Raw genomic sequence first — 22,824 nt, forward strand, 5'->3', positions numbered from 1 at the left:
TTTCTGATGCCAAATATGTGCCTTAATTTTTCTAGCAATTTGCTGTAGAATCCTATGAACCTCCCACAGATGATGCTAAATAAAATTTGGCTAGACTTTAAACAGTTTAACAATAAATTCAAATGTTTATGCACACCAGACAGAGGCTTGAACTCACTGTGTTCATGGTACACGAGTTTCTAAATAGGTATGTGTGGTCTCACATTGTAGGAAAAGGAATGAAATTCAATAAAATAGTGAATGATATGCAAGATTCAACTCAGATTGTAATGATGCTGAATAAAGGCTGTTGTCTTGTTGTCAATGATGACGAGGGTTGTTCAGTAAATAATTCCCCACATTTTTTTAAAAGAAAAAAGCCATTAATATACATAGACAAACATCCTTGTTGGTGATTCCCATTTGATCTTGGTTCTGTGTGCCAGTGAAGTTTCAAACTGCTCTGACAGATGGCAGAGCCGTAGTACAGCGTCAAAGTGGCATCTACATACAACTCATGTTACAAGCAGCGTGCTATTATTGAATTCTTGTATGCAGAAAAAGAAACTGTGGTGAATGTGTATGGTGATGCTGTAGTTGATAAAGATACAGTTGTGCAATGGGCAAAGAAAGTTACAGCCTCAGGAAATGCAGAAACAGAGCTCCATGATCAGCCACACTCGGGATGTCCTATTGCAGCCACTGCTCCAGACATGCTGAATCATGCAGATACCATTATTTGTGCTGACCTGCGCATCACAACTCAACAATTGGCTCTACAGTTGTCGATCAGCATTGGAAGTGTGTCTGCGATGATCAAGACTCTCGGGTACTCAAAGAGGTGCACATCACCAAATTGTATTGGACATCATTTCGTCATCCACCCTACAGTCCAGACCTGGCACCCTCGGACTTCCATCTCTTTTGGCCGCTTCAAGATTCTCTACCCCTTTGAAGATGACGAGAGTGTCAGCCATGCAGTGAAAACATGGCTATGCCTACAGGACAAGAGCTTTTACCAGCAGGGAATATATGCTCTTCCACAACATTGGTGTATGGCCGTAGAACATGATGGAGACTACGTAGAAAAATAGGACACAGGCAAGACATGTTGATGTATATTGTTACTAGATTCTGACTCTTAACAATAAATATGTTGTGAGGAAAAAATGTGGAGCATTACTTATTGAACAACCCTCGTACTACACATTTCCTAAACTTGCTGACTTTCCAGTTGCTGAAAGACCTGATATATATGGAACTGTGTTTGTGTCTAGAAGAGGCATGCCTCCATCATTTAATCATAAAAACTATAGAAGGCAGAAATTGTTGCTCTTCAGTGGGGGAAAGTGAGAACAGTTTATGGGAAGGACAAAAGACATGAGTCTCTCTTGACAACAGTTCGCAGTGCTTAAATGAATGCTGTAAAGAAAAGACACAGGGAAGTGTTGAAGCCAGTAGCTATGATGGCACACAATAACACAATGGGCGGAGAAAGCAAGGTAGATCAGTACTTAGCTTGGCAATCCACCAGTGCTTAAGAGGAAAGAAGTATTACAGGAAAATCTTTCTCCATCTCGTTAAATTTGATTTGTGAAACGCATATGCCTTGATTGAAAAATATGTAAATAAGAACAATTGTCTTGAGTTTCGTATTGTTGTTATCAATAATGCTATTTAAAAACATCAGAAAGAGGAGTTTTTGTCAAAAGTAGCATGTCGTCAAGCACCAATCCCAGGTGACTGATTTGCCAATGTTTTCCATCCACAACTACAAAACATTCAAACCCATTGTAAAAACCATGTTTTGATTTCATATCTAAACAGAAAATAAAAAAAATTACTTTTAAGTTTCAGGATACTTTAGTCAGAGTCTAGTATATGAGTGTACTCGGGATTTTATTTATGGTTTCTTTAAAAATTTGTAAATCATTATTAAGTTGTAAGAGCTATCCTTATACGTCTGCATGTAATGTTGTTCATTAAAGTACATGTTTCATTAATTTAAAAAAAACTATTTTTGGGACATAATTTGTAAAACAGAAAAGAAAACAACCTGTTAAGGGGTTAACACTATTTTGTTGCACTTGCACTAACATTAATAATACATTCTTTCTCATAAAATATTTATCTTACGTATTTTAATTCCCACCTTCTTAATATATAAACAAACAGAAAAGTTATTCCCCAAATAAGACATGTCAGGTTGCAGACAGGCACAACTAAAAGACACTCATTTAAAGCTTTCAGTCACAATCTTCATCAGTAAAAGTAAGTGTCTTTTATTTGTGCCTATCTGCAACTTGACGTGTCCTATTTACCGCAAGTAGCAATCTGTCTTTTCCACATGGTTGATATTCCTACCTGGAGTACCTGGAGTTTCCAGTGTTTAATTATTCCCCAAACTTATATTAATGCACTTTCATGTTCAAATCAAAGTGTTATCTTTCTTTCCTGTATATACAGGGTGGTCCATTGATCATGACCAGGCCAAATATCTCATGAAATAAGCGTCAAACGAAAAAATTACAAAGAACGAAACTTGTGTAGCTTGAAGAGGGAAACCAGATGGCGCTATGGTTCGCCCACAAGATGACGCTGTGATAGGTCAAATGGATATCAACTGCGTTTTTTTAAAATAGGAACCCCCATTTTTTATTACATATTGGTGTAGTACATAAAGAAATATGTATGTTTTAGTTGGACCACTTCTTTCGCTTTTTGTGATAGATGGCGCTATAATAGTCACAAACAGATGGCTCACAATTTTAGATGAACAGTTGGTAACAGGTAGGTTTTTTAAATTAAAATACAGAACATAGGTATGTTTGAACATTTTATTTCAGTTGTTCCAGTATGATACATGTACCTTCGTGAACTTATCATTTCTAAGAACGCATGCTGTTACAGCATGATTACCTATAAATATCACATTAATGCAATAAATGCTCAAAATTATGTCCGTCAACCTCAGTGCATTTGGCAATACGTGTAATGACATTCCTCTCAACAGTGAGTAGTTTTCATGTCCATTATAATTATCCGGGCTGTTATGCCGTGGTCGGTTGATGAATTCTGTGGTGATTCCCAACGTTTCGTCTCCGACTGCGGGAGACATCTTCAAGGGGGTCCGTAGCTTGATGGAAGGTCCAACACACACACTGGCTCGCTACTGACTGCCGCTAAATTCCGTGTCCGCGCACCCCCGCGCCGCGGCGTGACGTCACGTGTTTTGAAAACGTCAGTGCAATTGGCCGCTGTCCGTCGCCGTCGATCGCCGTTGCCATCACCCTGTAGTGGACGAGTGGTACACATCTTCTTTAACACCGGTATCCATATACCGTTTAATTTGACGCCCTCCTCCTTTCGGTTGAAATTATTTGGGTGTTTAGCGATTTCGATTGCCTCCCTGTAAAGCGGATACTACGAAAGGCTCTACAGGGAGGCAATCGAAATCGCTAAACACCCAAATAATTTCAACCGAAAGGAGGAGGGTGTCAAATTAAACGGTATATGGATGCCGGTGTTAAAGAAGATGTGTACCACTCGTCCACTACTGGGTGATGGCAACGGCGATCGACGGCGACGGACAGCGGCCAATTGCACTGACGTTTTCAAAACACGTGACGTCACGCCGCGGCGTGGGGGCGCACGGACACGGAATTTAGCGGCAGTCAGTAGCGAGCCAGTGTGTGTGTTGGACCTTCCATCAAGCTACGGACCCCCTTGAAGATGTCTCCCGCAGTCAGAGACGAAACGTTGGGAATCACCACAGAATTCATCAACCGACCACGGCATAACAGCCCGGATAATTATAATGGACATGATATTTCCGGCCGTGAAAGTTTACATTTTAGTGACTAGTTTGCCTTCTGTAATGTTCACACAAGCATTGACAATGCGCTAACGCATGTTGTCAGGTGTTGTCGGTGGATCACGATAGCAAATATCATTCAACTTTCCCCACAGAAAGAAATTCGGGGATGTCAGATCCAGTGAACTTGCGGGCCATGGTATGGTGCTTCGGCGACCAATCCACCTATCATGAAATATGCTATTCTGAACCGCTTCAACCGCACGCGAGCTATGTGCTGGACGTCTATCATGTTGGAAGTACATCGCCATTCTGTGATGCAGTGAAACATCTTGTAGTAACATCGGTAGAACATTACGTAGGAAATCAGCATACATTGCACCATTTAGATTGCCATCAATAAAATGAGGGCCAGTTATCCTTCCTCCCATAAAGCCGCACCATACATTAACCCGCCAAGGTCGCTGATGTTCCACTTGTCGCAGCCATTGTGGATTTTCCGTTGCCCAATAGTGCATATTATGCCGGTTTACGTTACCGCTGTTGGTGAATGACACTTCGTCGCTAAATAGAAGGCGTGCAAAAAATATGTCATCGGCCCATAATTTCTCTTGTGCCCAGTGGCAGAACTGTACATGACTTTGAGTCGTCGCCATGCAATTCCTGGTGCATAAAAATATGGTACGGGTGCAATCAATGTTGATGCAGCATTCTCAACACCGACGTTTTTGAGATTCCCGATTCTCACACAATTTGTCTGCTACTGATGTGCGGATTAGCCGCGACAGCAGCTGAAACACCTACTTGGGCATCATCATTTGTTGCAGGTCATGGTTGATGTTTCACACGTGGCTGAACACTTCCTGTTTCCTTAAATAACGTAACTATCCAGCGAGTGGTCCAGACACTTGGGTGATGTTGTCCAGGATACCGAGCAGCGTACATAGCACATGCCTGTTGGGCATTTTGATCACAATAGCCATACATCAACACGATATCGACCTTTTCTGCAGTTGGCAAACGGTCTATTTTAACATGGGTGATGTATCATGAAGCGAGTACCATCCGCACTGGCGGAGTGTTACGTGATACCACATACTTATACGTTTGTGACTATTACTGCGCCATCTATCACAAAGTGAAAAAAGTGGTCCAACTAAAACATTCACATTTCTTATGTGCTACAAGAATATGTAATAAAAAATGGGGGTTCCTTCTTAAAAAAATGCAGTTGATATCCATTTGACCTATGGCAGCGTCATCTAGCGGACCAACCATAGCGCCATCTGGTTTCCCCCTTCAAGCTTGACAAGTTTCGTTCTTTTTAGTTTTTTTCATTTGATGCTTATTTCGTGAGGTATTTGGCCCGGTCACTATCAATGGACCACCCTGTATATGTATGTGTGCTGATATTTTGATAAGTCAGTGTGTCTAGAATCTAAAACAAAGTTTGTAATGAGTGCACAGTGTGAAAGAAGGAAAAATAACTATGAAGAGAAAGTTTCCATTCTTCATACTGGTTCTTCTCATTGTCAAATAATTTACCTTTGCATGATATTCTTAGTATCAGTGTGAAGGACACAAAGTCACTTACTGTTCTTCCCATCACCAACTAGTTGTACACACTGGAATGTTCTTAAGACTCCTTTTCTGAATGAACCATGCAGTTTAGTTACAAGTGATAGTAGGGACAACAAGCCCTTAAAAGGAAGTGTTAAAATTCCATTTTGTAATACATTACATTATGAAAAATCTCTGAAGCATTAATATCTTACAGGGACAGTAAAATCTAAAGTTATCAGATAATAAATGCAGCTAATTAGACATAAATGCATCTCATCAAATAGCAAAATCAACCACATCATGAATAAGTTACTCACTTTCCAATAAGCATTGCAAAAACTTTGTTATGGTTCTTGTTTAGTGGCTCTACTAACTCACTGTGGATTGTAGTGTGAAGGAGAAGATACATTGAATTCAAAGAGTTAATTAATAAGATAGGGGAGCAACTGTTAAATGTTGGTAGTGGTGTCAAGCTGCTGTTAGTCAGTGGTACTTCCTACAGTCTTTCAATCTTCAGAAGAATACAGTATATATGTATGTCTTATTGCTTCATTGTTCATTCCAGATATGTACGTAAAGTCTCTATACAATATGTTACAATTTTCTCTTCACTATGTACGCCACAGTTCAACAGAAATAATTTGTATTTTTGACTGTGATGACTTTACAAACATAATCTTACTGCTCATTTTCACCAAATAAATAAATTGCAGGGACAAGAGCAGAACACACTGGAACCAGAAATATAGGTGAGATAAAGATGAGTATCGATAGTGAAATGCTGCTGTTGTGGTCTTCAGTCCGAATACGGATTTGAGCCTCCAGTACTAAAACGGTGATCCCTTGATGTCTCAGAATGTGTCGTATCAACTGATCCCTTCTTCTAGTCAATTTGTGCCAAAATTTCTTGTCTCCCCCAGTTCTGTTCAGTACTTCCTCATTAGTTGCATGATCCACCCATCTAATCTTCAACATCCTTCTGTAGCACCACGTTTTGAAAGCTTATAGTCTCTTTTTGTGTAAACTGTTTAAAGTCCTTGTTTCACTTCTGCACATGGCTATATTCCAGACAAATACTTTCAGAAAAGACTTCCTAACACTTAAATCTACCGGGTGATCAAAAGGTCAGTATAACTCTGAAAACTTGATAAACCACAGAATAATGTGGATAGAGAGGTAAAAATTGACACACGTGCTTGGAATGACATGGGGTTTTATTAGAGAAAAGAGAAGGAAAAAAAAGTATTGCTAGATGCGTGAAAAACCTCTTGCGCACGTCGTTTGGTGATGATCGTGTGCTCAGCTGCCACTTTCGTCATGCTTGGCCTCACAGATCCCCAGACCCCAGTCCGTGCAATTATTGGCTTTAGGGTTACATGAAGTTGCAAGTGTATCGTGATCGACCGACATCTCTAGGGATGCTGAAAGACAACATCTGACGCCAATGCCTCACCATAAGTCCAGACATGCTTTACAGTGCTGTTCACAACATTATTCCTCGACTACAGCTATTGTTGAGGAATGACGGTGGGCATATTGAGCATTTCTTGTAGAGATCATCATCTTTGCTTTGTCTTACTTTGTTATGCTAATTATTGCTATTCTGATCAGATGAAGCGCCATCTGTCGGACATTTTTTGAACTTTTGTATTTTTTTGGTTCTAATAAAACCCCATGTCATTCCAAGCATGTGTGTCAATTTGTACCTCTCTATCTACATTATTCCTTGATTTATTCAGTTTTCAAATTTATACTGATTTTTTGATCACCCGGTATATTCGATGTTAACAAATTTCCCTTCTTCAGAAATGCTTTTGTTGTCATTGCCAGTCTACGTTTTATATCATCTTTACTTCAGCCATCATCAGTTATTTTGCTGCCCAAATAGCAAAACTCATCTACTACTTTAAGTGTCATGTTTCCTCTAAGCATTGCCTGATTTAATTCAACTATATTCCATTGTCCTTGTTTTGCTTTTGTTGATGTTCATCTTATATCTTCCTCTCAAGACATTGTCCATCCCATTCAACTGCTCTCCAAATTTTTTGCCGCCTCTGAGAGAATTACAATGTCATCAGCAAAGCTCAAAGTTTTTTATTTCTTCTCCTTGGACTTTAATTCCCCCTGCTCCAAATTTTTCTTTTGTCTCCTTTATTGCTTGCTCAGTGTACAGATTGAATAATATCTGGAATAGGCTAAAACCCTGTCTCACTCCCTTCTCAATCACTGCTTCCCTTTCATGCCCCTCAACTCTTATTACGGATGTCTGGTTTCTGTACAGGTTGTAAATAGCCTTTTGCTCCCTGTATTTAACCCTGCTTCCTTCAGATTTTCAAAGCGCATTCCAATCAATATTGTCAAAAGCTTTCTCGAAGTTTACAAAAGCTATACGTATTGGTTTGCCTTTCCTTAACCTGTCTTCTATGAGAAATCGTAGGGTCAGTATTGCCTCACATGTTTCTACATTTCTCTGGAGTCCAAACTGATTTTCCCTGAGGTCGATTTCTACCAGTTTTTCCATTATTCTGTAAAGAATTTGTATTAGTGTTTTGTGACCATAACATGTTAAACTGATAGTTCAGTAATTATCACACCTGTCAGCAACTGCTCTTTTTGAAATTGGAATTAGTACATTCTTCTTGAACTCTGAGGATATTTTGCGTGTCTCATCCATCTTGCACACCGGATGGAAGAGTTTTCTCATGGTTTGTTGTCCCAAAGCTGTTCCCTGTTCTGATGGAATGTCACCTGCTCCCGGGACCTTGTTTTGACTTAGATCTTTCAGGGCTCTGTCAAATTCTTCTTGCAATTTCATATCTGCCATCTCATCTACATCATCTTCCCTTTCTGTAATATTGTCATCAAGTTTATGTCCCTTGTACAGACTCTCTATATACTACTTCAAACTTTCTGCTTTTCCTTCTTTGCTTAGGACTGATTTTTCATCTTATCTCTTGATATTCATTCAGCTGCTTCTCTTTAATTGTCCTGTAGGTGGTATGTAGATATGCTTCTAAATCCGTACATTTGTCCTCAAGCCATTCCAGCTTAACCATTTTGCACTTCCTGCCAGTCTCATATCTTAAAGGTATGTATTCCCTTTCACCTGCTTCACTTGCTGCATTTTTATAGTTTCTCCTTTCATCAGTTAAATTCAATATCTCTTGTGTTATCCAAGGATCTCTACTAGGTCTTGTTTTTTCATCTATTTGATCCTCTGCTGCCTTCACTATTTCATCTCATAAAGCTACACATTCATCTTCTTCTGGATTCCTTTCCCCTGTTCTAGTCAACTGTTGCCTGGTACTCCCTTTGAAACTCTCAACAACCTCTGGTTCTTTCAACAGGCCCCATCTCCTTAATTAGCTACCTTGTTCTGATTTCTTCACTTACAGTATGCAGTTCACAACCAATCATTTGTGGTCAGAGTCCACACCTGCCCTTGGAAATGCTTTACAGCTTAAGACCTGGTTCCTAAATCTCTGTCTAACCATTATGTAATCAGTCTGAAAACTTTCGGTGTCTCCAGGTCTCTTCCATATATGCAGCCTTCTTTTAGGATTCTTGATCCAAGTGTTGGCGATAATTAAATTATTCTCTGTACAAAACTCTACCATGCACCTTCCTCTTTCATTCCTTTCCCCCCAGTCCATATTCACCTATTATTTTTCCTTCTCTTCCTTTTCCTACTGTGTACTGTAAAGTAGTTGACAGAAAGAAGACAGAATAATTAAACAAACAACACAAAGCATAAAAGGGAATTCAAAAGGGACAGCAAATAAATAAGCCACTGAGTAGTTGGTGGAGCCAAGAGGAGCAATAAGGGTATAGATAACAGGAGAAGACATCAGCATAAATTGTGAGACCGAAAGGGAGGCAGAAACCAATCACATACTCCAGACATGTTTCACACTAGCGAAGTTTTAGGCTACTGGAAGACAGAATCAAAATTGGATGAGGTCATACACCCTTTGTCTGTGTCTACTCATCCTTGATAATAGATTAGTGCCCCACTGTTAACTTCATTTACCAGACATGTTTATCGGCCCAAATACTTATAGGATTATTCTTTGGATTATAGTTAAATTGATAGGTGCAAGAACTTACATTAGATGGTTGTGTGGGATGGAGATATTATCGTTATTATGGTATCTTGATCAGTTTCAGAAGAAGAATGTGAGTTTCCTGCATTTCTTGTCATTTCATAATGGTGCTATTAGCCTTGAACCAAGCCTAAATTGTTCCCTCTTATAATAATAATGGAAATTCATGGATGGAGCAATACATAAAATAAGGAAAATGCAACCACTTACCTATAGCGGATCAATGCATCACACACACAAACACTCAGTGGAAAACAGCATTCAAATCAGCTTTTGAGCACTAGCTCTTTTCTTGCAAAATATTACAGAGTCATACTTGCGACCACTCAGACATCTAAAGTCACTCTTCCATGGCTGTTTTTGCTAGAAAAGAGCCAGTGCTCAAACACTTGTGTGAATACTGTTTTCTGCTGTGTGTTTCTGTGTGCTACACGTATATCTGCTACAGGTCAGTGGTTGCCTTTCCCTTATTTTACGTATTGTTCTGACATCTTTTTATAGCTCAATTCCAACACTTCCCTGAAAGAATGGATTCATAACACACTGAATGATTTGGTCAAATACAAGAAACTTTTCCTTGAAATATTATCTGTTTAAATGAGGAACTGCATTATTGTTAAAAAAAATGAATGCCATAACCTACAGACAGATATAAAGTAAGCTCAGATGCTGCTAACAGCAGAAGTCAAAGAAGTGAGTATTTAAATGTGGAGATTATACAAGAGGAAGCAAAAATATTGACTGAAAACCACACTGCAGTAGACTAACAGTCTTAAACAAATTCAAAAAGAATTTTCTATTTCTGTCTGAAGAAACGATTTTTTCCATTGTGCTGAAGACAGAGTTTGTATTGTCAAATAGAGAAGCAGCTCTGCATGATATGTGCCTTAAGTTCAAGCAGAATAAACATTAATTAAGAAATTTAAAATTCTGTGTAAGACCAAACTATTATCATTATATTTGAACAGATAAGAGCAGGGAAGTAAAAAAGGCTTCTGGCACAGATAATCACTTATTGGTCATGCCTGGTGTACAAGAAATTGAGTGTATAGCTGATACAGTGTCTTATGAGCACTGAAAATATGGTGTCTTAAAATATATTCCCAAACAGAGTCACTAAGATGAATAAGTCCACCATAAAATGTGACTGGAAAAAGTTGTATCATTATTCACAAAGGTGACTGAGAGAAACTTCAGAAAGCATTGAAGAAACATGTTTGATTCAAGGGATGCCTGATAGAGCATAGAAGTTATTGTAGGTTATAATGAACCATGGACCTTGCCGTTGGTGGGGAGGCTTGCGTGCCTCAGCGATACAAATAGCCGTACCGTAGGTGCAACCACAACAGAGGGGTATCTGTTGAGAGGCCAGACAAACGTGTGGTTCCTGAAGAGGGGCAGCAGCCTTTTCAGTAGTTGCAAGGGCAACAGTCTGGATGATTGACTGATCTGGCCTTGTAACAATAACCAAAACGGCCTTGCTGTGCTGGTACTGCGAAAGGCTGAAAGCAAGGGGAAACTACAGCCGTAATTTTTCCCGAGGGCATGCAGCTTTACTGTATGATTAAATGATGATGGTGTCCTCTTGGGTAAAATATTCCGGAGGTAAAATAGTCCCCCATTCGGATCTCCGGGCGGGGACTACTCAAGAGGATGTCGTTATCAGGAGAAAGAAAACTGGCGTTCTACGGATCGGAGTGTGGAATGTCAGATCCCTTAATCGGGCAGGTAGGTTAGAAAATTTAAAAAGGGAAATGGATAGGTTAAAGTTAGATATAGTGGGAATTAGTGAAGTTCGGTGGCAGGAGGAACAAGACTTTTGGTCAGGTGATTACAGGGTTATAAATACAAAATCAAATAGGGGTAATGCAGGAGTAGGTTTAATAATGAATAAAAAAATAGGAGTGCGGGTTAGCTACTACAAACAGCATAGTGAACGCATTATTGTGGCCAAGATAGACACAAAGCCCATGCCTACTACAGTAGTACAAGTTTATATGCCAACTACCTCTGCAGATGACGAAGAAATTGAAGAAATGTATGATGAAATAAAAGAAATTATTCAGATAGTGAAGGGGGACGAAAATTTAGTAGTCATGGGTGACTGGAATTCGAGTGTAGGAAAATATAGAGAAGGAAACGTAGTAGGTGAATATGGATTGGGGCTAAGACATGAAAGAGGAAGCCGCCTGGTAGAATTTTGCACAGAGCACAACATAATCATAGCTAACACTTAGTTTAAGAATCGTGAAAGAAGGTTGTATACACGGAAGAACCCTGGAGATACTAAAAGGTATCAGATAGATTATATAATGGTAAGACAGAGATTTAGGAACCAGGTTTTAAATTGTAAGACATTTCCAGGGGCAGATGTGGACTCTGACCACAATCTATTGGTTATGACCTGTGGATTAAAACTGAAGAAACTGCAAAAAGGTGGGAATTTAAGGAGATAGGACCTGGATAAACTGAAAGAACCAGAGGTTGTACAGAGTTTCAGGGAGAGCATAAGGGAACAATTGACAGGAATGGGGGAAAGAAATACAGTAGAAGAAGAATGGGTAGCTTTGAGGGATGAAGTAGTGAAGGCAGCAGAGGATCAAGTAGGTAAAAAGACGAGGGCTAGTAGAAATCCTTGGGTAACAGAAGAAATATTGAATTTAATTGATGAAAGGAGAAAATATAAAAATGCAGTAAATGAAGCAGGCAAAAAGGAATACAAACGTCTCAAAAATGAGATCGACAGGAAGTGCAAAATGCCTAAGCAGGGATGGCTAGAGGACAAATGTAAGGATGTAGAGGCTTATCTCACTAGGGGTAAGATCGATACTGCCTACAGGAAAATTAAAGAGACCTTTGGAGATAAGAGAACGATTTGTATGAATATGAAGAGCTCAGATGGAAACCCAGTTCTAAGCAAAGAAGGGAAACTAGAAAGGTGGAAGGAGTATATAGAGGGTCTATACAAGGGCGATGTACTTGAGGACAATATTATGGAAATGGAAGAGGATGTAGATGAAGATGAAATGGGAGATACGATACTGCGTGAAGAGTTTGACAGAGCACTGAAAGACCTGAGTCGAAACAAGGCCCCCGGAGTAGACAACATTCCATTGGAACTACTGACGGCCCTGGGAGAGCCAGTCCTGACAAAACTCTACCATCTGGTGAGAAAAATGTATGAAACAGGCGAAATACCCTCAGACTTCAAGAAGAATATAATAATTCCTATCCCAAAGAAAGCAGATGTTGACAGATGTGAAAATTACTGAACTATCAGTTTAATAAGTCACAGCTGTAAAATATTAACGCAAATTCTTTACAGACGAATGGAAAAACTAGTAGAAGCCAACCTCGGGGAAGATCAGTTTGGATTCCATAGAAACACTGGAACACGTGAGGCAATACTGACCTTACGACTTATCTTAGAAGAAAGATTAAGGAAAGGCAAACCTACGTTTCTAGCATTTGTAGACTTAGAGAAAGCTTTTGACAATGTTGACTGGAATACTCTCTTTCAAATTCTAAAGGTGGCAGGGGTAAAATACAGGGAGCGAAAGGCTATTTACAATTTGTACAGAAACCAGATGGCAGTTATAAGAGTTGAGGGGCATGAAAGGGGAGTAAGACAGGGTTGTAGCCTCTCCACGATGTTGTTCAATCTGTATATTGAGTAAGCAGTAAAGGAAACAAAAGAAAAATTCGGAGTAGGTATTAAAATCCATGGAGAAGAAATAAAAACTTTGAGGTTCGCCGATGACATTGTAATTCTGTCAGAGACAGCAAAGGACTTGGAAGAGCAGTTGAATGGAATGGACAGTGTCTTGAAAGGAGGATATAAGATGAACATCAACAAAAGCAAAACGAGGATAATGGAATGTAGTCGAATTAAGCCGGGTGATGCTGAGGGAATTAGATTAGGAAATGGGACACTTAAAGTAGTAAAGGAGTTTTGCTATTTGGGGAGCAAAATAACTGATGATGGTCGAAGTAGAGAGGATATAAAATGTAGACTGGCAATGGCAAGGAAAGCGTTTCTGAAGAAGAGAAATTTGTTAACATCGAGTATAGATTTAAGTGTCAGGAAGTCATTTCTGAAAGTATTTGTATGGAGTGTAGCCATGTATGGAAGTGAAACATGGACGATAAATAGTTTAGACAAGAAGAGAATAGAAGCTTTCGAAATATGGTTCTACAGAAGAATGCTGAAGATTAGATGGGTAGATCACATAACTAATAAGGAGGTATTGAATAGAATTGGGGAGAAGAGGAGTTTGTGGCACAACTTGACTAGAAGAAGGGATCGGTTGGTAGGACATGTTGTGAGGCATCAAGGGATCACCAATTTAGTATTGGAGGGCAGCGTGGAGGGTAAAAATCGTAGAGGGAGACCAAGAGATGAATACACTAAGCAGATTCAGAAGGATGTAGGTTGCAGTAGGTACTGGGAGATGAAGAAGCTTGCACAGGATAGAGTAGCATGGAGAGCTGCATCAAACCAGTTTCAGGACTGAAGACCACAACAACAACAACAATGAATGTATCAAAATGTGTGAGGGTAACATGCAAAGCAGGGTGAAACCTACTATAACATTATAATTATTTGTAGAGCCTGAATTGAATATTAAATCAGTATATTTATTATTATTATTTTTCCTTATGTGGAGCCAAAATGGGCAGCAATTTAGTGATATATTATTATCTATATTACCTTAGTGTTAATTGCCTGAACATCCAGCTTCGTGCTGAAACAGTGAAACTTACCATTTACTGTCTCATGAGACCATACTTATGAGAAAAGGTAAATGTGCAGACCACACAATTTATAGGAAGCTAGCATACAGAGATCATTAATGACAGAGGCTAGAAAAGAGGCATTATCAGTCTGTTGGTGGCTCATGCAAAAACTAAATCTGGCCCACAATGTCATTGAGACCAGCTGCAATACTTCAGCTGTGTTCGCAGAGTAAATGCCCCCCCCCCCCCCCCACACACACACACACACACACACACACACACACACACACACACAGAAATTAAAGATGACTATGAGAACTTAGACTGCTTCCACAGCAAGGAAAAATAATCCACCATTAGGACAAACTTCTGGTTCTTGTATTCCTTGAGTAAGTGGCACAAGCAGTTAGATTTTGCAAAATTGCATTGTAAACATTGTGTACTTACTTTGGAAGAAAATATGTACAAAATCGAATCACAGTAGTGGGAGACTGTGATGTTTAGTGTACTAGTGGAAATTACGTGATGGGAGATTCTGTAAAAATATTAAGATTCTAAAACATAAAAGACATTGTTGACAGGGACATGCAAAATATTTCCTCAAGGGCTGAATATACATTATAAGTGGTTGTGATTGTGCTGTTTAAAAAACATGAGAGTTCTTACGTAAAGTTGCCACAAGTTTCACACTCATTTACGTAGAGACTTTTGAGAGATCCATTGAATGTCAACAACTTGCACAAAAAAATGAAAACATATGGTGCATAAATGCCAGTGTTAAGTCAGTCCTCTGCCAGATGAAAGACAAATGAAAAAGACCAGCACTGCATGTTTCCGTCATTGCAGTCTGTGGCAACAGCATTAGTCTGCTAAGAGAAATTAGTGACATTGGTAAGTTGTTCCTATCCTTCTACAATGCTGGATGTGTGTGTGCCAACAAAGCATCAAACCATGTAAAAAACACATGTTGACCAGAAAAAATGTTAATAACATTTCATTATGTTGTCATGAAAGCCCAAACAATGTGATACTCAATTTGCTTGGTGCACATGGGAGAGCTGTTGAACTCAAATTCGAGATAATACAAGGAGAGTATTGCATATCTCTTGAAAGGCTTCTTGAAAATTTTGGAACCTCACAGAGTCAAATGGAAATCAGCCATATACTGTATAGAATAGCCTCTGGTAATGCATGTTTGTGACTTGTATCGACCATTGGTGTCTGGCCACCTCCACACCCTTCTACAATGATCATCAGGCAACAAATAAATCTTGCTCTCATCAGTGAAGAGAATGTGACACTAATTGGTCCAGATTTCATTATCAAAATTTGAAGAATCTGATACTTATTTCTGTTCGTTCTATGGCAATTTGTCATTTGCGTGTGTTCTCAGAAAGATGAACAAGAAATTTGAGAAATGCAATGCAACTATATTAAGTGTGTCTTCTTGTATTTGTTTAGTGATACAATAACTGCCCCTATAGTAAATAGCAGTAATGATATGAAATTTTGTTGTCTGAAGTTCAACAACAAGAACAGCAACAAATGATATATTGTGACAATTGAAGTATCCTTTCATAGACAAAAAAAAGTTTTTTACCAGCTACATACGTGTGAACATGTATGGTCTTTGATTCAAGGGGAGCAAGGAATTAAGAAGCAAGCTTTATGAAACTACAAAATAAGTTTGTATGAAACATTCCTTAATCAGAATGTAGGCAATCTGTTCATAAGTGGACATCTGTGAAATCAAAATAGTCCTTGGTATGTCACCTATAAGATAATGGACACATTGCTGTTCAAACCTATCCCATACTTCATCAGTGACTCTCTCAAGCTCATCCCACTCATGATGCAGCATAAGTACAGATTTCACTCCATCGTGTGACTATACGTTAACCAATCATTGCCCATGTATGAATGGAGCACATAGATGCACTACAACCTAACACCACATCTGCACTTGCTAATCCAGTAAAGTAGCATCACATAAATAGTTTATCTCAGGGATAGTGTAGTTATCTGCCCTTGTAATTGGAAAGACCAGGATATTTTTAAATTTAGTATAATAATTATGAGTAGTATTAAAATTAATAATGCACGGAATGTACTAGTTTGGAATAACGAATTATTTAGGAATGAAGGACAACTCACCAAAAGGCAGAAGTGCTGCATTGTCGACAGATACACAAACACAGGGTACAGAGCTTTGCTTTAAAAGTTTTCGGAATGAAAACTGTTGGAGAAACACACGCACACACACACACACACACACACACACACACACACACACACACACACACACACCTGTCTCCCAACATGGTGTTCATTTGACTGCCAACTCTTTTCTGGCGCATGGTGAGTGTACTGGGGTGAGGTGGGGGTGCAGAGTGGGATAGGGTGAGGGATGGAGAGAGGCGGGAGACAGGAAGGTGGTTGGGAATGAATGGGGGGGGGGGGGGGGATCGTGGGAGAGTGGGGAACCGTCCTTGGGCTAGATAGGGACACAGGTAGAGGGGGAAGGTGGCGAACGGCTGAGCACGCAATTTCACTGACTGAGGCATGAGATGGCAGCACACAACTAACTGACACATATTGGGTGACGGTAAGAGGGGATGGTGTACACACACACACACACACACACACACACAGTCACTTTTGGGTGAGGGGACAGCAATTTATCTTAGGTTTAGGCCAGGGAGGTTACGGGAGTGTAGGATGTGCTGTAAGGATAGCTACATCTACATCTACATGATTACTCAACAATTCACATTTAAGTGCTTGGCAGAGGGTTCATCGAACCACAATCATACACTCTCTGTCTCTCTCTCTCTCTCTCTCTCTCTCTCTCTCTCTCTCTCTTTTTACCGTTCCACTCCCAAACAGCGCGCGGGAAAAACGAACACCTAAACCTTTCTGTTCGAGCTCTGATTTCTCTTATTTTATTTTGATGATCATTCCTACCTATGTAGGTTAGGCTCATCAAAATATTTTCGCATTCGGAAGAGAAAGTTGGTTACTGAAATTTCATAAATAGATCTCGCTGCAACGAAAAATGTCTTTGCTTTAATGACTTCCATCCCAACTTGCGTATTATATCTGCCACACTCTCCCCCTATTACGTGATAATACAAAACGAGCTGCCCTTTTCTGCCCCCTTTCGATGTCCTCCGTCAATCCCACCTGGTAAGGATCCCACACTGCGCAGCAATATTCTAACTGAGGACGAACGAGTGTAGTGTAAGCTGTCCCTTTAGTGGACTTATTGCATCTTCTAAGTGTCCTGCCAATGAAACGCAACCTTTGGCTCACCTTCCCCACAATATTATCTATGTGGTCTTTCCAACTGAAGTTGTTCGTAATTTTAACACCCAGGTACTTAGTTGAATTGACAGCCTTGAGAATTGTACTATTTATCGAGTAATCGAATTCCAACGGATTTCTTTTGGAACTCATGTTTATCACCTCACACTTTTCGTTATTTAGCATCAACTGCCACCTGCCACACCATACAGCAATCTTTTCTAAATCGCTTTGCAACTGATACTGGTCTTCGGATGACCTTACTAGACGGTAAATTACAGCATCATCTGCGAACAACCTAAGAGAACTGCTCAGATTGTCACCCAGGTCATTTATATAGATCAGGAACAGCAGAGGTCCCAGGATGCTTCCCTGGGGAACACCTGATATCACTTCAATTTTACTCGATGATTTGCCGTCTATTACTACGAATTGCGACCTTCCTGACAGGAAATCACAAATCCAGTCACACAACTGAGACGATACCCCATAGGCCTGCAGCTGATTAGAAGTCGCTTGTGAGGAACGGTGTCAAAAGCTTTCCGGAAATCTAGAAATACAGAATCAACTTGAGATCCCCTGTCGCTAGCGGCCATTACTTCGTGCGAATAAAGAGCTAGCTGCGTTGCACAAGAACGATGTTTTCTGAAACCATGCTGATTACGTATCAATAGATCGTTCCCTTCGAGGTGATTCATAATGTTTGAATACAATATATGCTCCAAAACCCTACTGCAAACCGACGTCTATGATATAGGTCTGTAGTTCAAAGGATTACTCTTACTACCCTTCTTAAACACTGGTGCGACCTGCGCAATTTTCCAATCTGTAGGTACAGATCTATCGGTGAGCAAGCGGTTGTATATGATTGCTAAGTAGGGAGCTATTGTAACAGCGTAATCTGAAAGGAACCTTATCGGTGTACAATCTGGACCTGAAGACTTGCCCGTATCAAGCGATTTGAGTTGCTTCGCAACCCCTAAGGTATCTACTTCTAAGAAACCTATGCTAGCAGCTGTTCGTGTTTCAAATTCTGGAATATTCCATTCGTCTTCCCTGGTGAAGTAATTTCGGAAAACTGCATTCAATAACTCCACTTTAGCGGCACAGTCGTCGGTAACAGTACCATCGGCACTGCGCAGCAAAGGTATTGACTGCGTCTTGCCGCTTGTGTACTTTACATACGACCATAATTTCTTCAGATTTTCTATCAAATTTTGAGACAATATTTCGTTGTGGAACCTATTAAAGGCATCTCGCATTGAAGTCCGTGCCAAATTTTGCGTGTCTGTAAATTTTAGCCAATCTTTGGGATTTCGTGTTCTTCTGAACTTCGCATGCTTTTTCCGTTGCCTCTGCAACAGCCTTCGTACCTGTTTTGTGTACCATGGGGGATCAGTTCCATCTCTTATCAATTTATGAGGTATGAATCTCTCAATTGCTGTTGCTACTATATCTTTGAATTTGAGCCACATCTCGTCTACATTCGCATAGTCAGTTCGGAAGGAATGGAGATTGTCTCTTAGGAAGGCTTCTAGTGACACTTTATCCGCTTTTTTAAATAAAATTATTTTGCGTTTGTTTCTGGTGGATTTGGAAGAAACAGTATTGAGCCTAGCTACAACGACCTTGTGATCACTAAACCCTGTATCAGTCATGATCCTCTCTTTTAGCTCTGGATTGTTTGTGGCTAAGAGGTCAAGTGTGTTTTCGCAACCATTTACAATTTGCGTGGGTTCGTGGACTAACTGCTCGAAATAATTTTTGGAAAAAGCATTTAGGACAATCTCGGAAGATGTTTTCTGCCTACCACCGGTTTTGAACAAGTATTTTTGCCAACATATTGAGGGAAGGTTGAAGTCACCACCAACTATAACCGTATGAGTGGGGTATTTATTTGTTATGAGACTCAAATTTTCTTTGAGCTGTTCAGCAACTATATCGTCGGAGTCTGGGGGTCGGTAGAAGGAGCCAATTATTAACGTAGTTCGGCTGCACGCATCAGAAAAGGTGGTGGTGGTGGTGGTGGCGGCGGAGAGAATCCATACGGCACGGGTTGTGAAGCAGCCATTAAAATCTCGCGTGTTGTGCTCTGCTGCAAGTTGTGCCATTGGGTGGTCTACCTTGTTTTTGGCAACAGTTTGATATTGGCCATTCATTCTGTTTGACAGCTGGTATATAACATGACTGCTTTCACAGGTGGTCCGGCCTCTGATGGGGTTGAATAAGCCTGTGATGGGACTGGAACAGGAGGTGTTGGGTGGGCGGATTAGCAAGTCTTGCATTTGTGTCTTCCACAAGAGTATGATCCTTGTGGGAGGGGGTTGGGTTGCGAGGGGCGTAGGATTGGGCTAGGATGTTGTGGAGGTTGAGTGAGTGGTGGAACAACACTTTGATATGGAATGAAAGTATCTTGGGTAGTATGTCCTCATTTCATGGAATGATGATAGATAATCAAAGCCCTGAAGAAGGATGTGGTTCAGTCATTCCAGTCCCAGGTGATGTTTGGTGATAATTGGGATTGCTTCTTTGTGGTTGGTTCTTGGAATGCGTGTGAGGATCAGGTGAATGTGGGGATATGCCACAGAAGATCTGTTTGTGTATTAGGTCTGGGGGAGCTTCGCATACAGCCTGGCCACCCATGGCAGACACATCTGCAGTGATGAGAACCCCCTCACACAGTATGCTGTAGGCCTATCCTACAGCTTGAGGAAGGAATTTCATTCTGAAAGTTAGCAAAGCAAGGCTCTGTACCTTTTGTTTGTGTATCTCTCGACGACACAGTGCTTGTGCCTTTTGGTGAATCATCTCTCTGTTCCTAGTATGTAATTAGTATTAAATATAATAATTAGTATAAAAAATTATATTTTTAAGTTCAAATTTTGTGATGTTTTAAAACAGAAACATTATTTTAAAGTTGTATGCATGTACAGGTCTAAGTAGGAGATCAACATTGACCACACTATCATTGTTGCTAATTATATATTCAGGATTTCCCCCCCCCCCCCCCCCCAAATGAATCTCCTGTCTTTGGTGTTGAATTTCATGCATACCAGAGGTATTGGAGCAGCTGAGAAATGGTTAAGAGAAAAAGTTCCTTATCTTGAGTAGCAATCTATCCTTTTCTAATATTGTTCCAGTCTCTGAAGAGCTAGCCTTTTACACAGAAAACAATACTGATCATAAATCCTTGATACCTTTTCCCAGCTTCAATAATAAGAGAAGCAGTAGCATTCCATGTGGTACCTGAGGAAAAGAAACAATTGGGAAAACAGATAGAGAGACTTGGGCAGAGCCAATCATATTATGGTGTGCCATTTCCTTGCATGCTGGTATCACGCTGTTGAGCCAAAAAATAATGTGCCAATGGGAAAAGATGTGCATAAGTAACAAGAACTTAACACTTTTTAAGCCCACAGCAAGATCATGGGCTATTTCCAACCTGCTGCAGAGAAGAGATGGAAGTTGTTCTTACACACTTTCGTCATACTCCATAATGCATGGCTTCCTGCACTGATGTGTTCTGCTGTTTTGGGCAATGATAGGAAGAATGTAGTATGTATCTTACACTTGTGATTCTCACCATAGTGGCGCTCTCTCTCTCTCTCTCTCTCTCTCTCTCTCTCTCTCTCTCTCTCTCTCTCACACACACACACACTCCTTTAGTGCTCAGCCAATTCCTCGTATCTAAGAAATAGTTCTAAATACTTTTAGTACTATTGGATCACCAGTTGAGAAGTATTATATCTTCTGACTGTTTCTATTGTCTTGGAAACAAATATTTTATAAGGTTTCGACTTACTTGGAGTAAACTTACGTTCGTATTTCGGATCCTCTCCACACACATTCTGGACGTTGAGTATTTGGTTTCAGTCTGTGATATAAAAATAAAAGAAACCCTCCCCTGTGTAGTTCCCATCTACACAGTTGCTATGCAGTGTATCCATAGGTAATGATTGTATTGTAATTCCAAAAGGTCTAGAATATTGACTAGACTGTTTTCACATGGGTGCTGCAATATAAACTGAAAAACGGTCATGTTGTAATTCATTTCCCTCAGTGCTCAACAGGACTTCATCTCAGGGTGTGATATCTGCCGGACAGTTTTGGGGTTGTTAGGTGCACAAGTTTTGCATAAAAAATGCACAATATTCTGTGCACAATCCCCATCCCAACTTAAATGCATAAAATAACACAGGAACTCAGTGTCCTTAAATTCCTTTTTTTCTTTTAAATACATTTCTTTGTGAACTTAAATATACAGAAACTGACATTCTTATTATAAATTTAACAGGAGGAAGATCGAAAAAAGCAAGATGAGCGAGAGAAACTGGCACGAGAAAAACGTTATACATTGCCTGATGGGCCACACATCCTCGTTCACCCATCACGTACAGCAAAATCTGGCAAATTTGATTGCACAGTAATGTCATTGTCAGTGTTACTGGACTACAGGCCTGAGGACACAAAGGTAATAATTTGTGCAACCAATTGGTCTGTTGTTGGTATTACATTATAATCGAAGTAATATAGTACTGTTTTGAAGAGACAGGCTAATGTTGTTGCAAGGGATGTTCAATAAGTAATACAACATATTGTTTTTCTCAGTCAGTTTTGGATTTGGGGGGGGGGAAAGCGAATTCTTTGTGGGGCTTAGTGAAATATTCCCGCTTCATCCCCTATAGTTTTATGAAGTTCCAGTAGGTGGTGGCGCTATACAGTGTGGTCCATTGAGCATGACCAGGCCAAGTATCTCACGAAATAAGCGTCACACAAAAAAACTACAAAGAACGAAATGTGTCTAGCTTGATGGCGCTATGGTTGAACCACTAGATGGCGCTGCCATAGGTCAAACGGATATCAACTGTGTTTTTTTAAATAGGAACCCCCATTTTTTATTACATATTTGTGTAGTACGTAAAGAAATATGAATGTTTTAGTTGGACCACTTTTTTTGCTTGGTGATAGATGGCGCTGTAATAGTCACAAACATATGGCTCACAATTTTAGATGAACAGTTGGTAACAGGTAGGTTCCAATGTGATACATGTACCTTTGTGAACTTATTATTTCTGAGAACGCATGCTGTTACAGCGTGATTACCTGTAAATACCACATTAATGCAATAAATGCTCAAAATGATGTCCGTCAACCTCAGTGCATTTGGCAATACATGTCATGTCATTTCATTCCTCTCAACAGCGAGTAGTTTGCCTTCCGTAATGTTCGCACATGCATTTACAATGCGCTGATGCATGTTGTCAGGTGTTGTCGGTGGATCACGATAGCAAATATTCTTCAACTTTCCCCATAGAAATAAATCTG

The 22,824-nt window shown here is 39.9% G+C and overlaps 1 protein-coding gene across 2 annotated transcripts in view; it reads left to right on the forward strand.

Moving 5' to 3' along the window:
- LOC124613921 (cell division cycle and apoptosis regulator protein 1-like) overlaps nucleotides 1–22,824 on the forward strand; it is a 262,218-nt gene that overhangs the window by 203,625 nt on the left and 35,769 nt on the right. For both annotated transcript variants that reach the window (XM_047142677.1, XM_047142683.1), the window contains exon 14: nucleotides 21,794–21,970. In XM_047142677.1, the coding sequence (XP_046998633.1) occupies nucleotides 21,794–21,970 (177 nt within the window). The remainder of the gene's footprint in view (nucleotides 1–21,793; nucleotides 21,971–22,824) is intronic.

This window comes from Schistocerca americana, chromosome 1, assembly GCF_021461395.2.
Source record: "Schistocerca americana isolate TAMUIC-IGC-003095 chromosome 1, iqSchAmer2.1, whole genome shotgun sequence".
Lineage (NCBI taxonomy): Eukaryota > Metazoa > Arthropoda > Insecta > Orthoptera > Acrididae > Schistocerca > Schistocerca americana.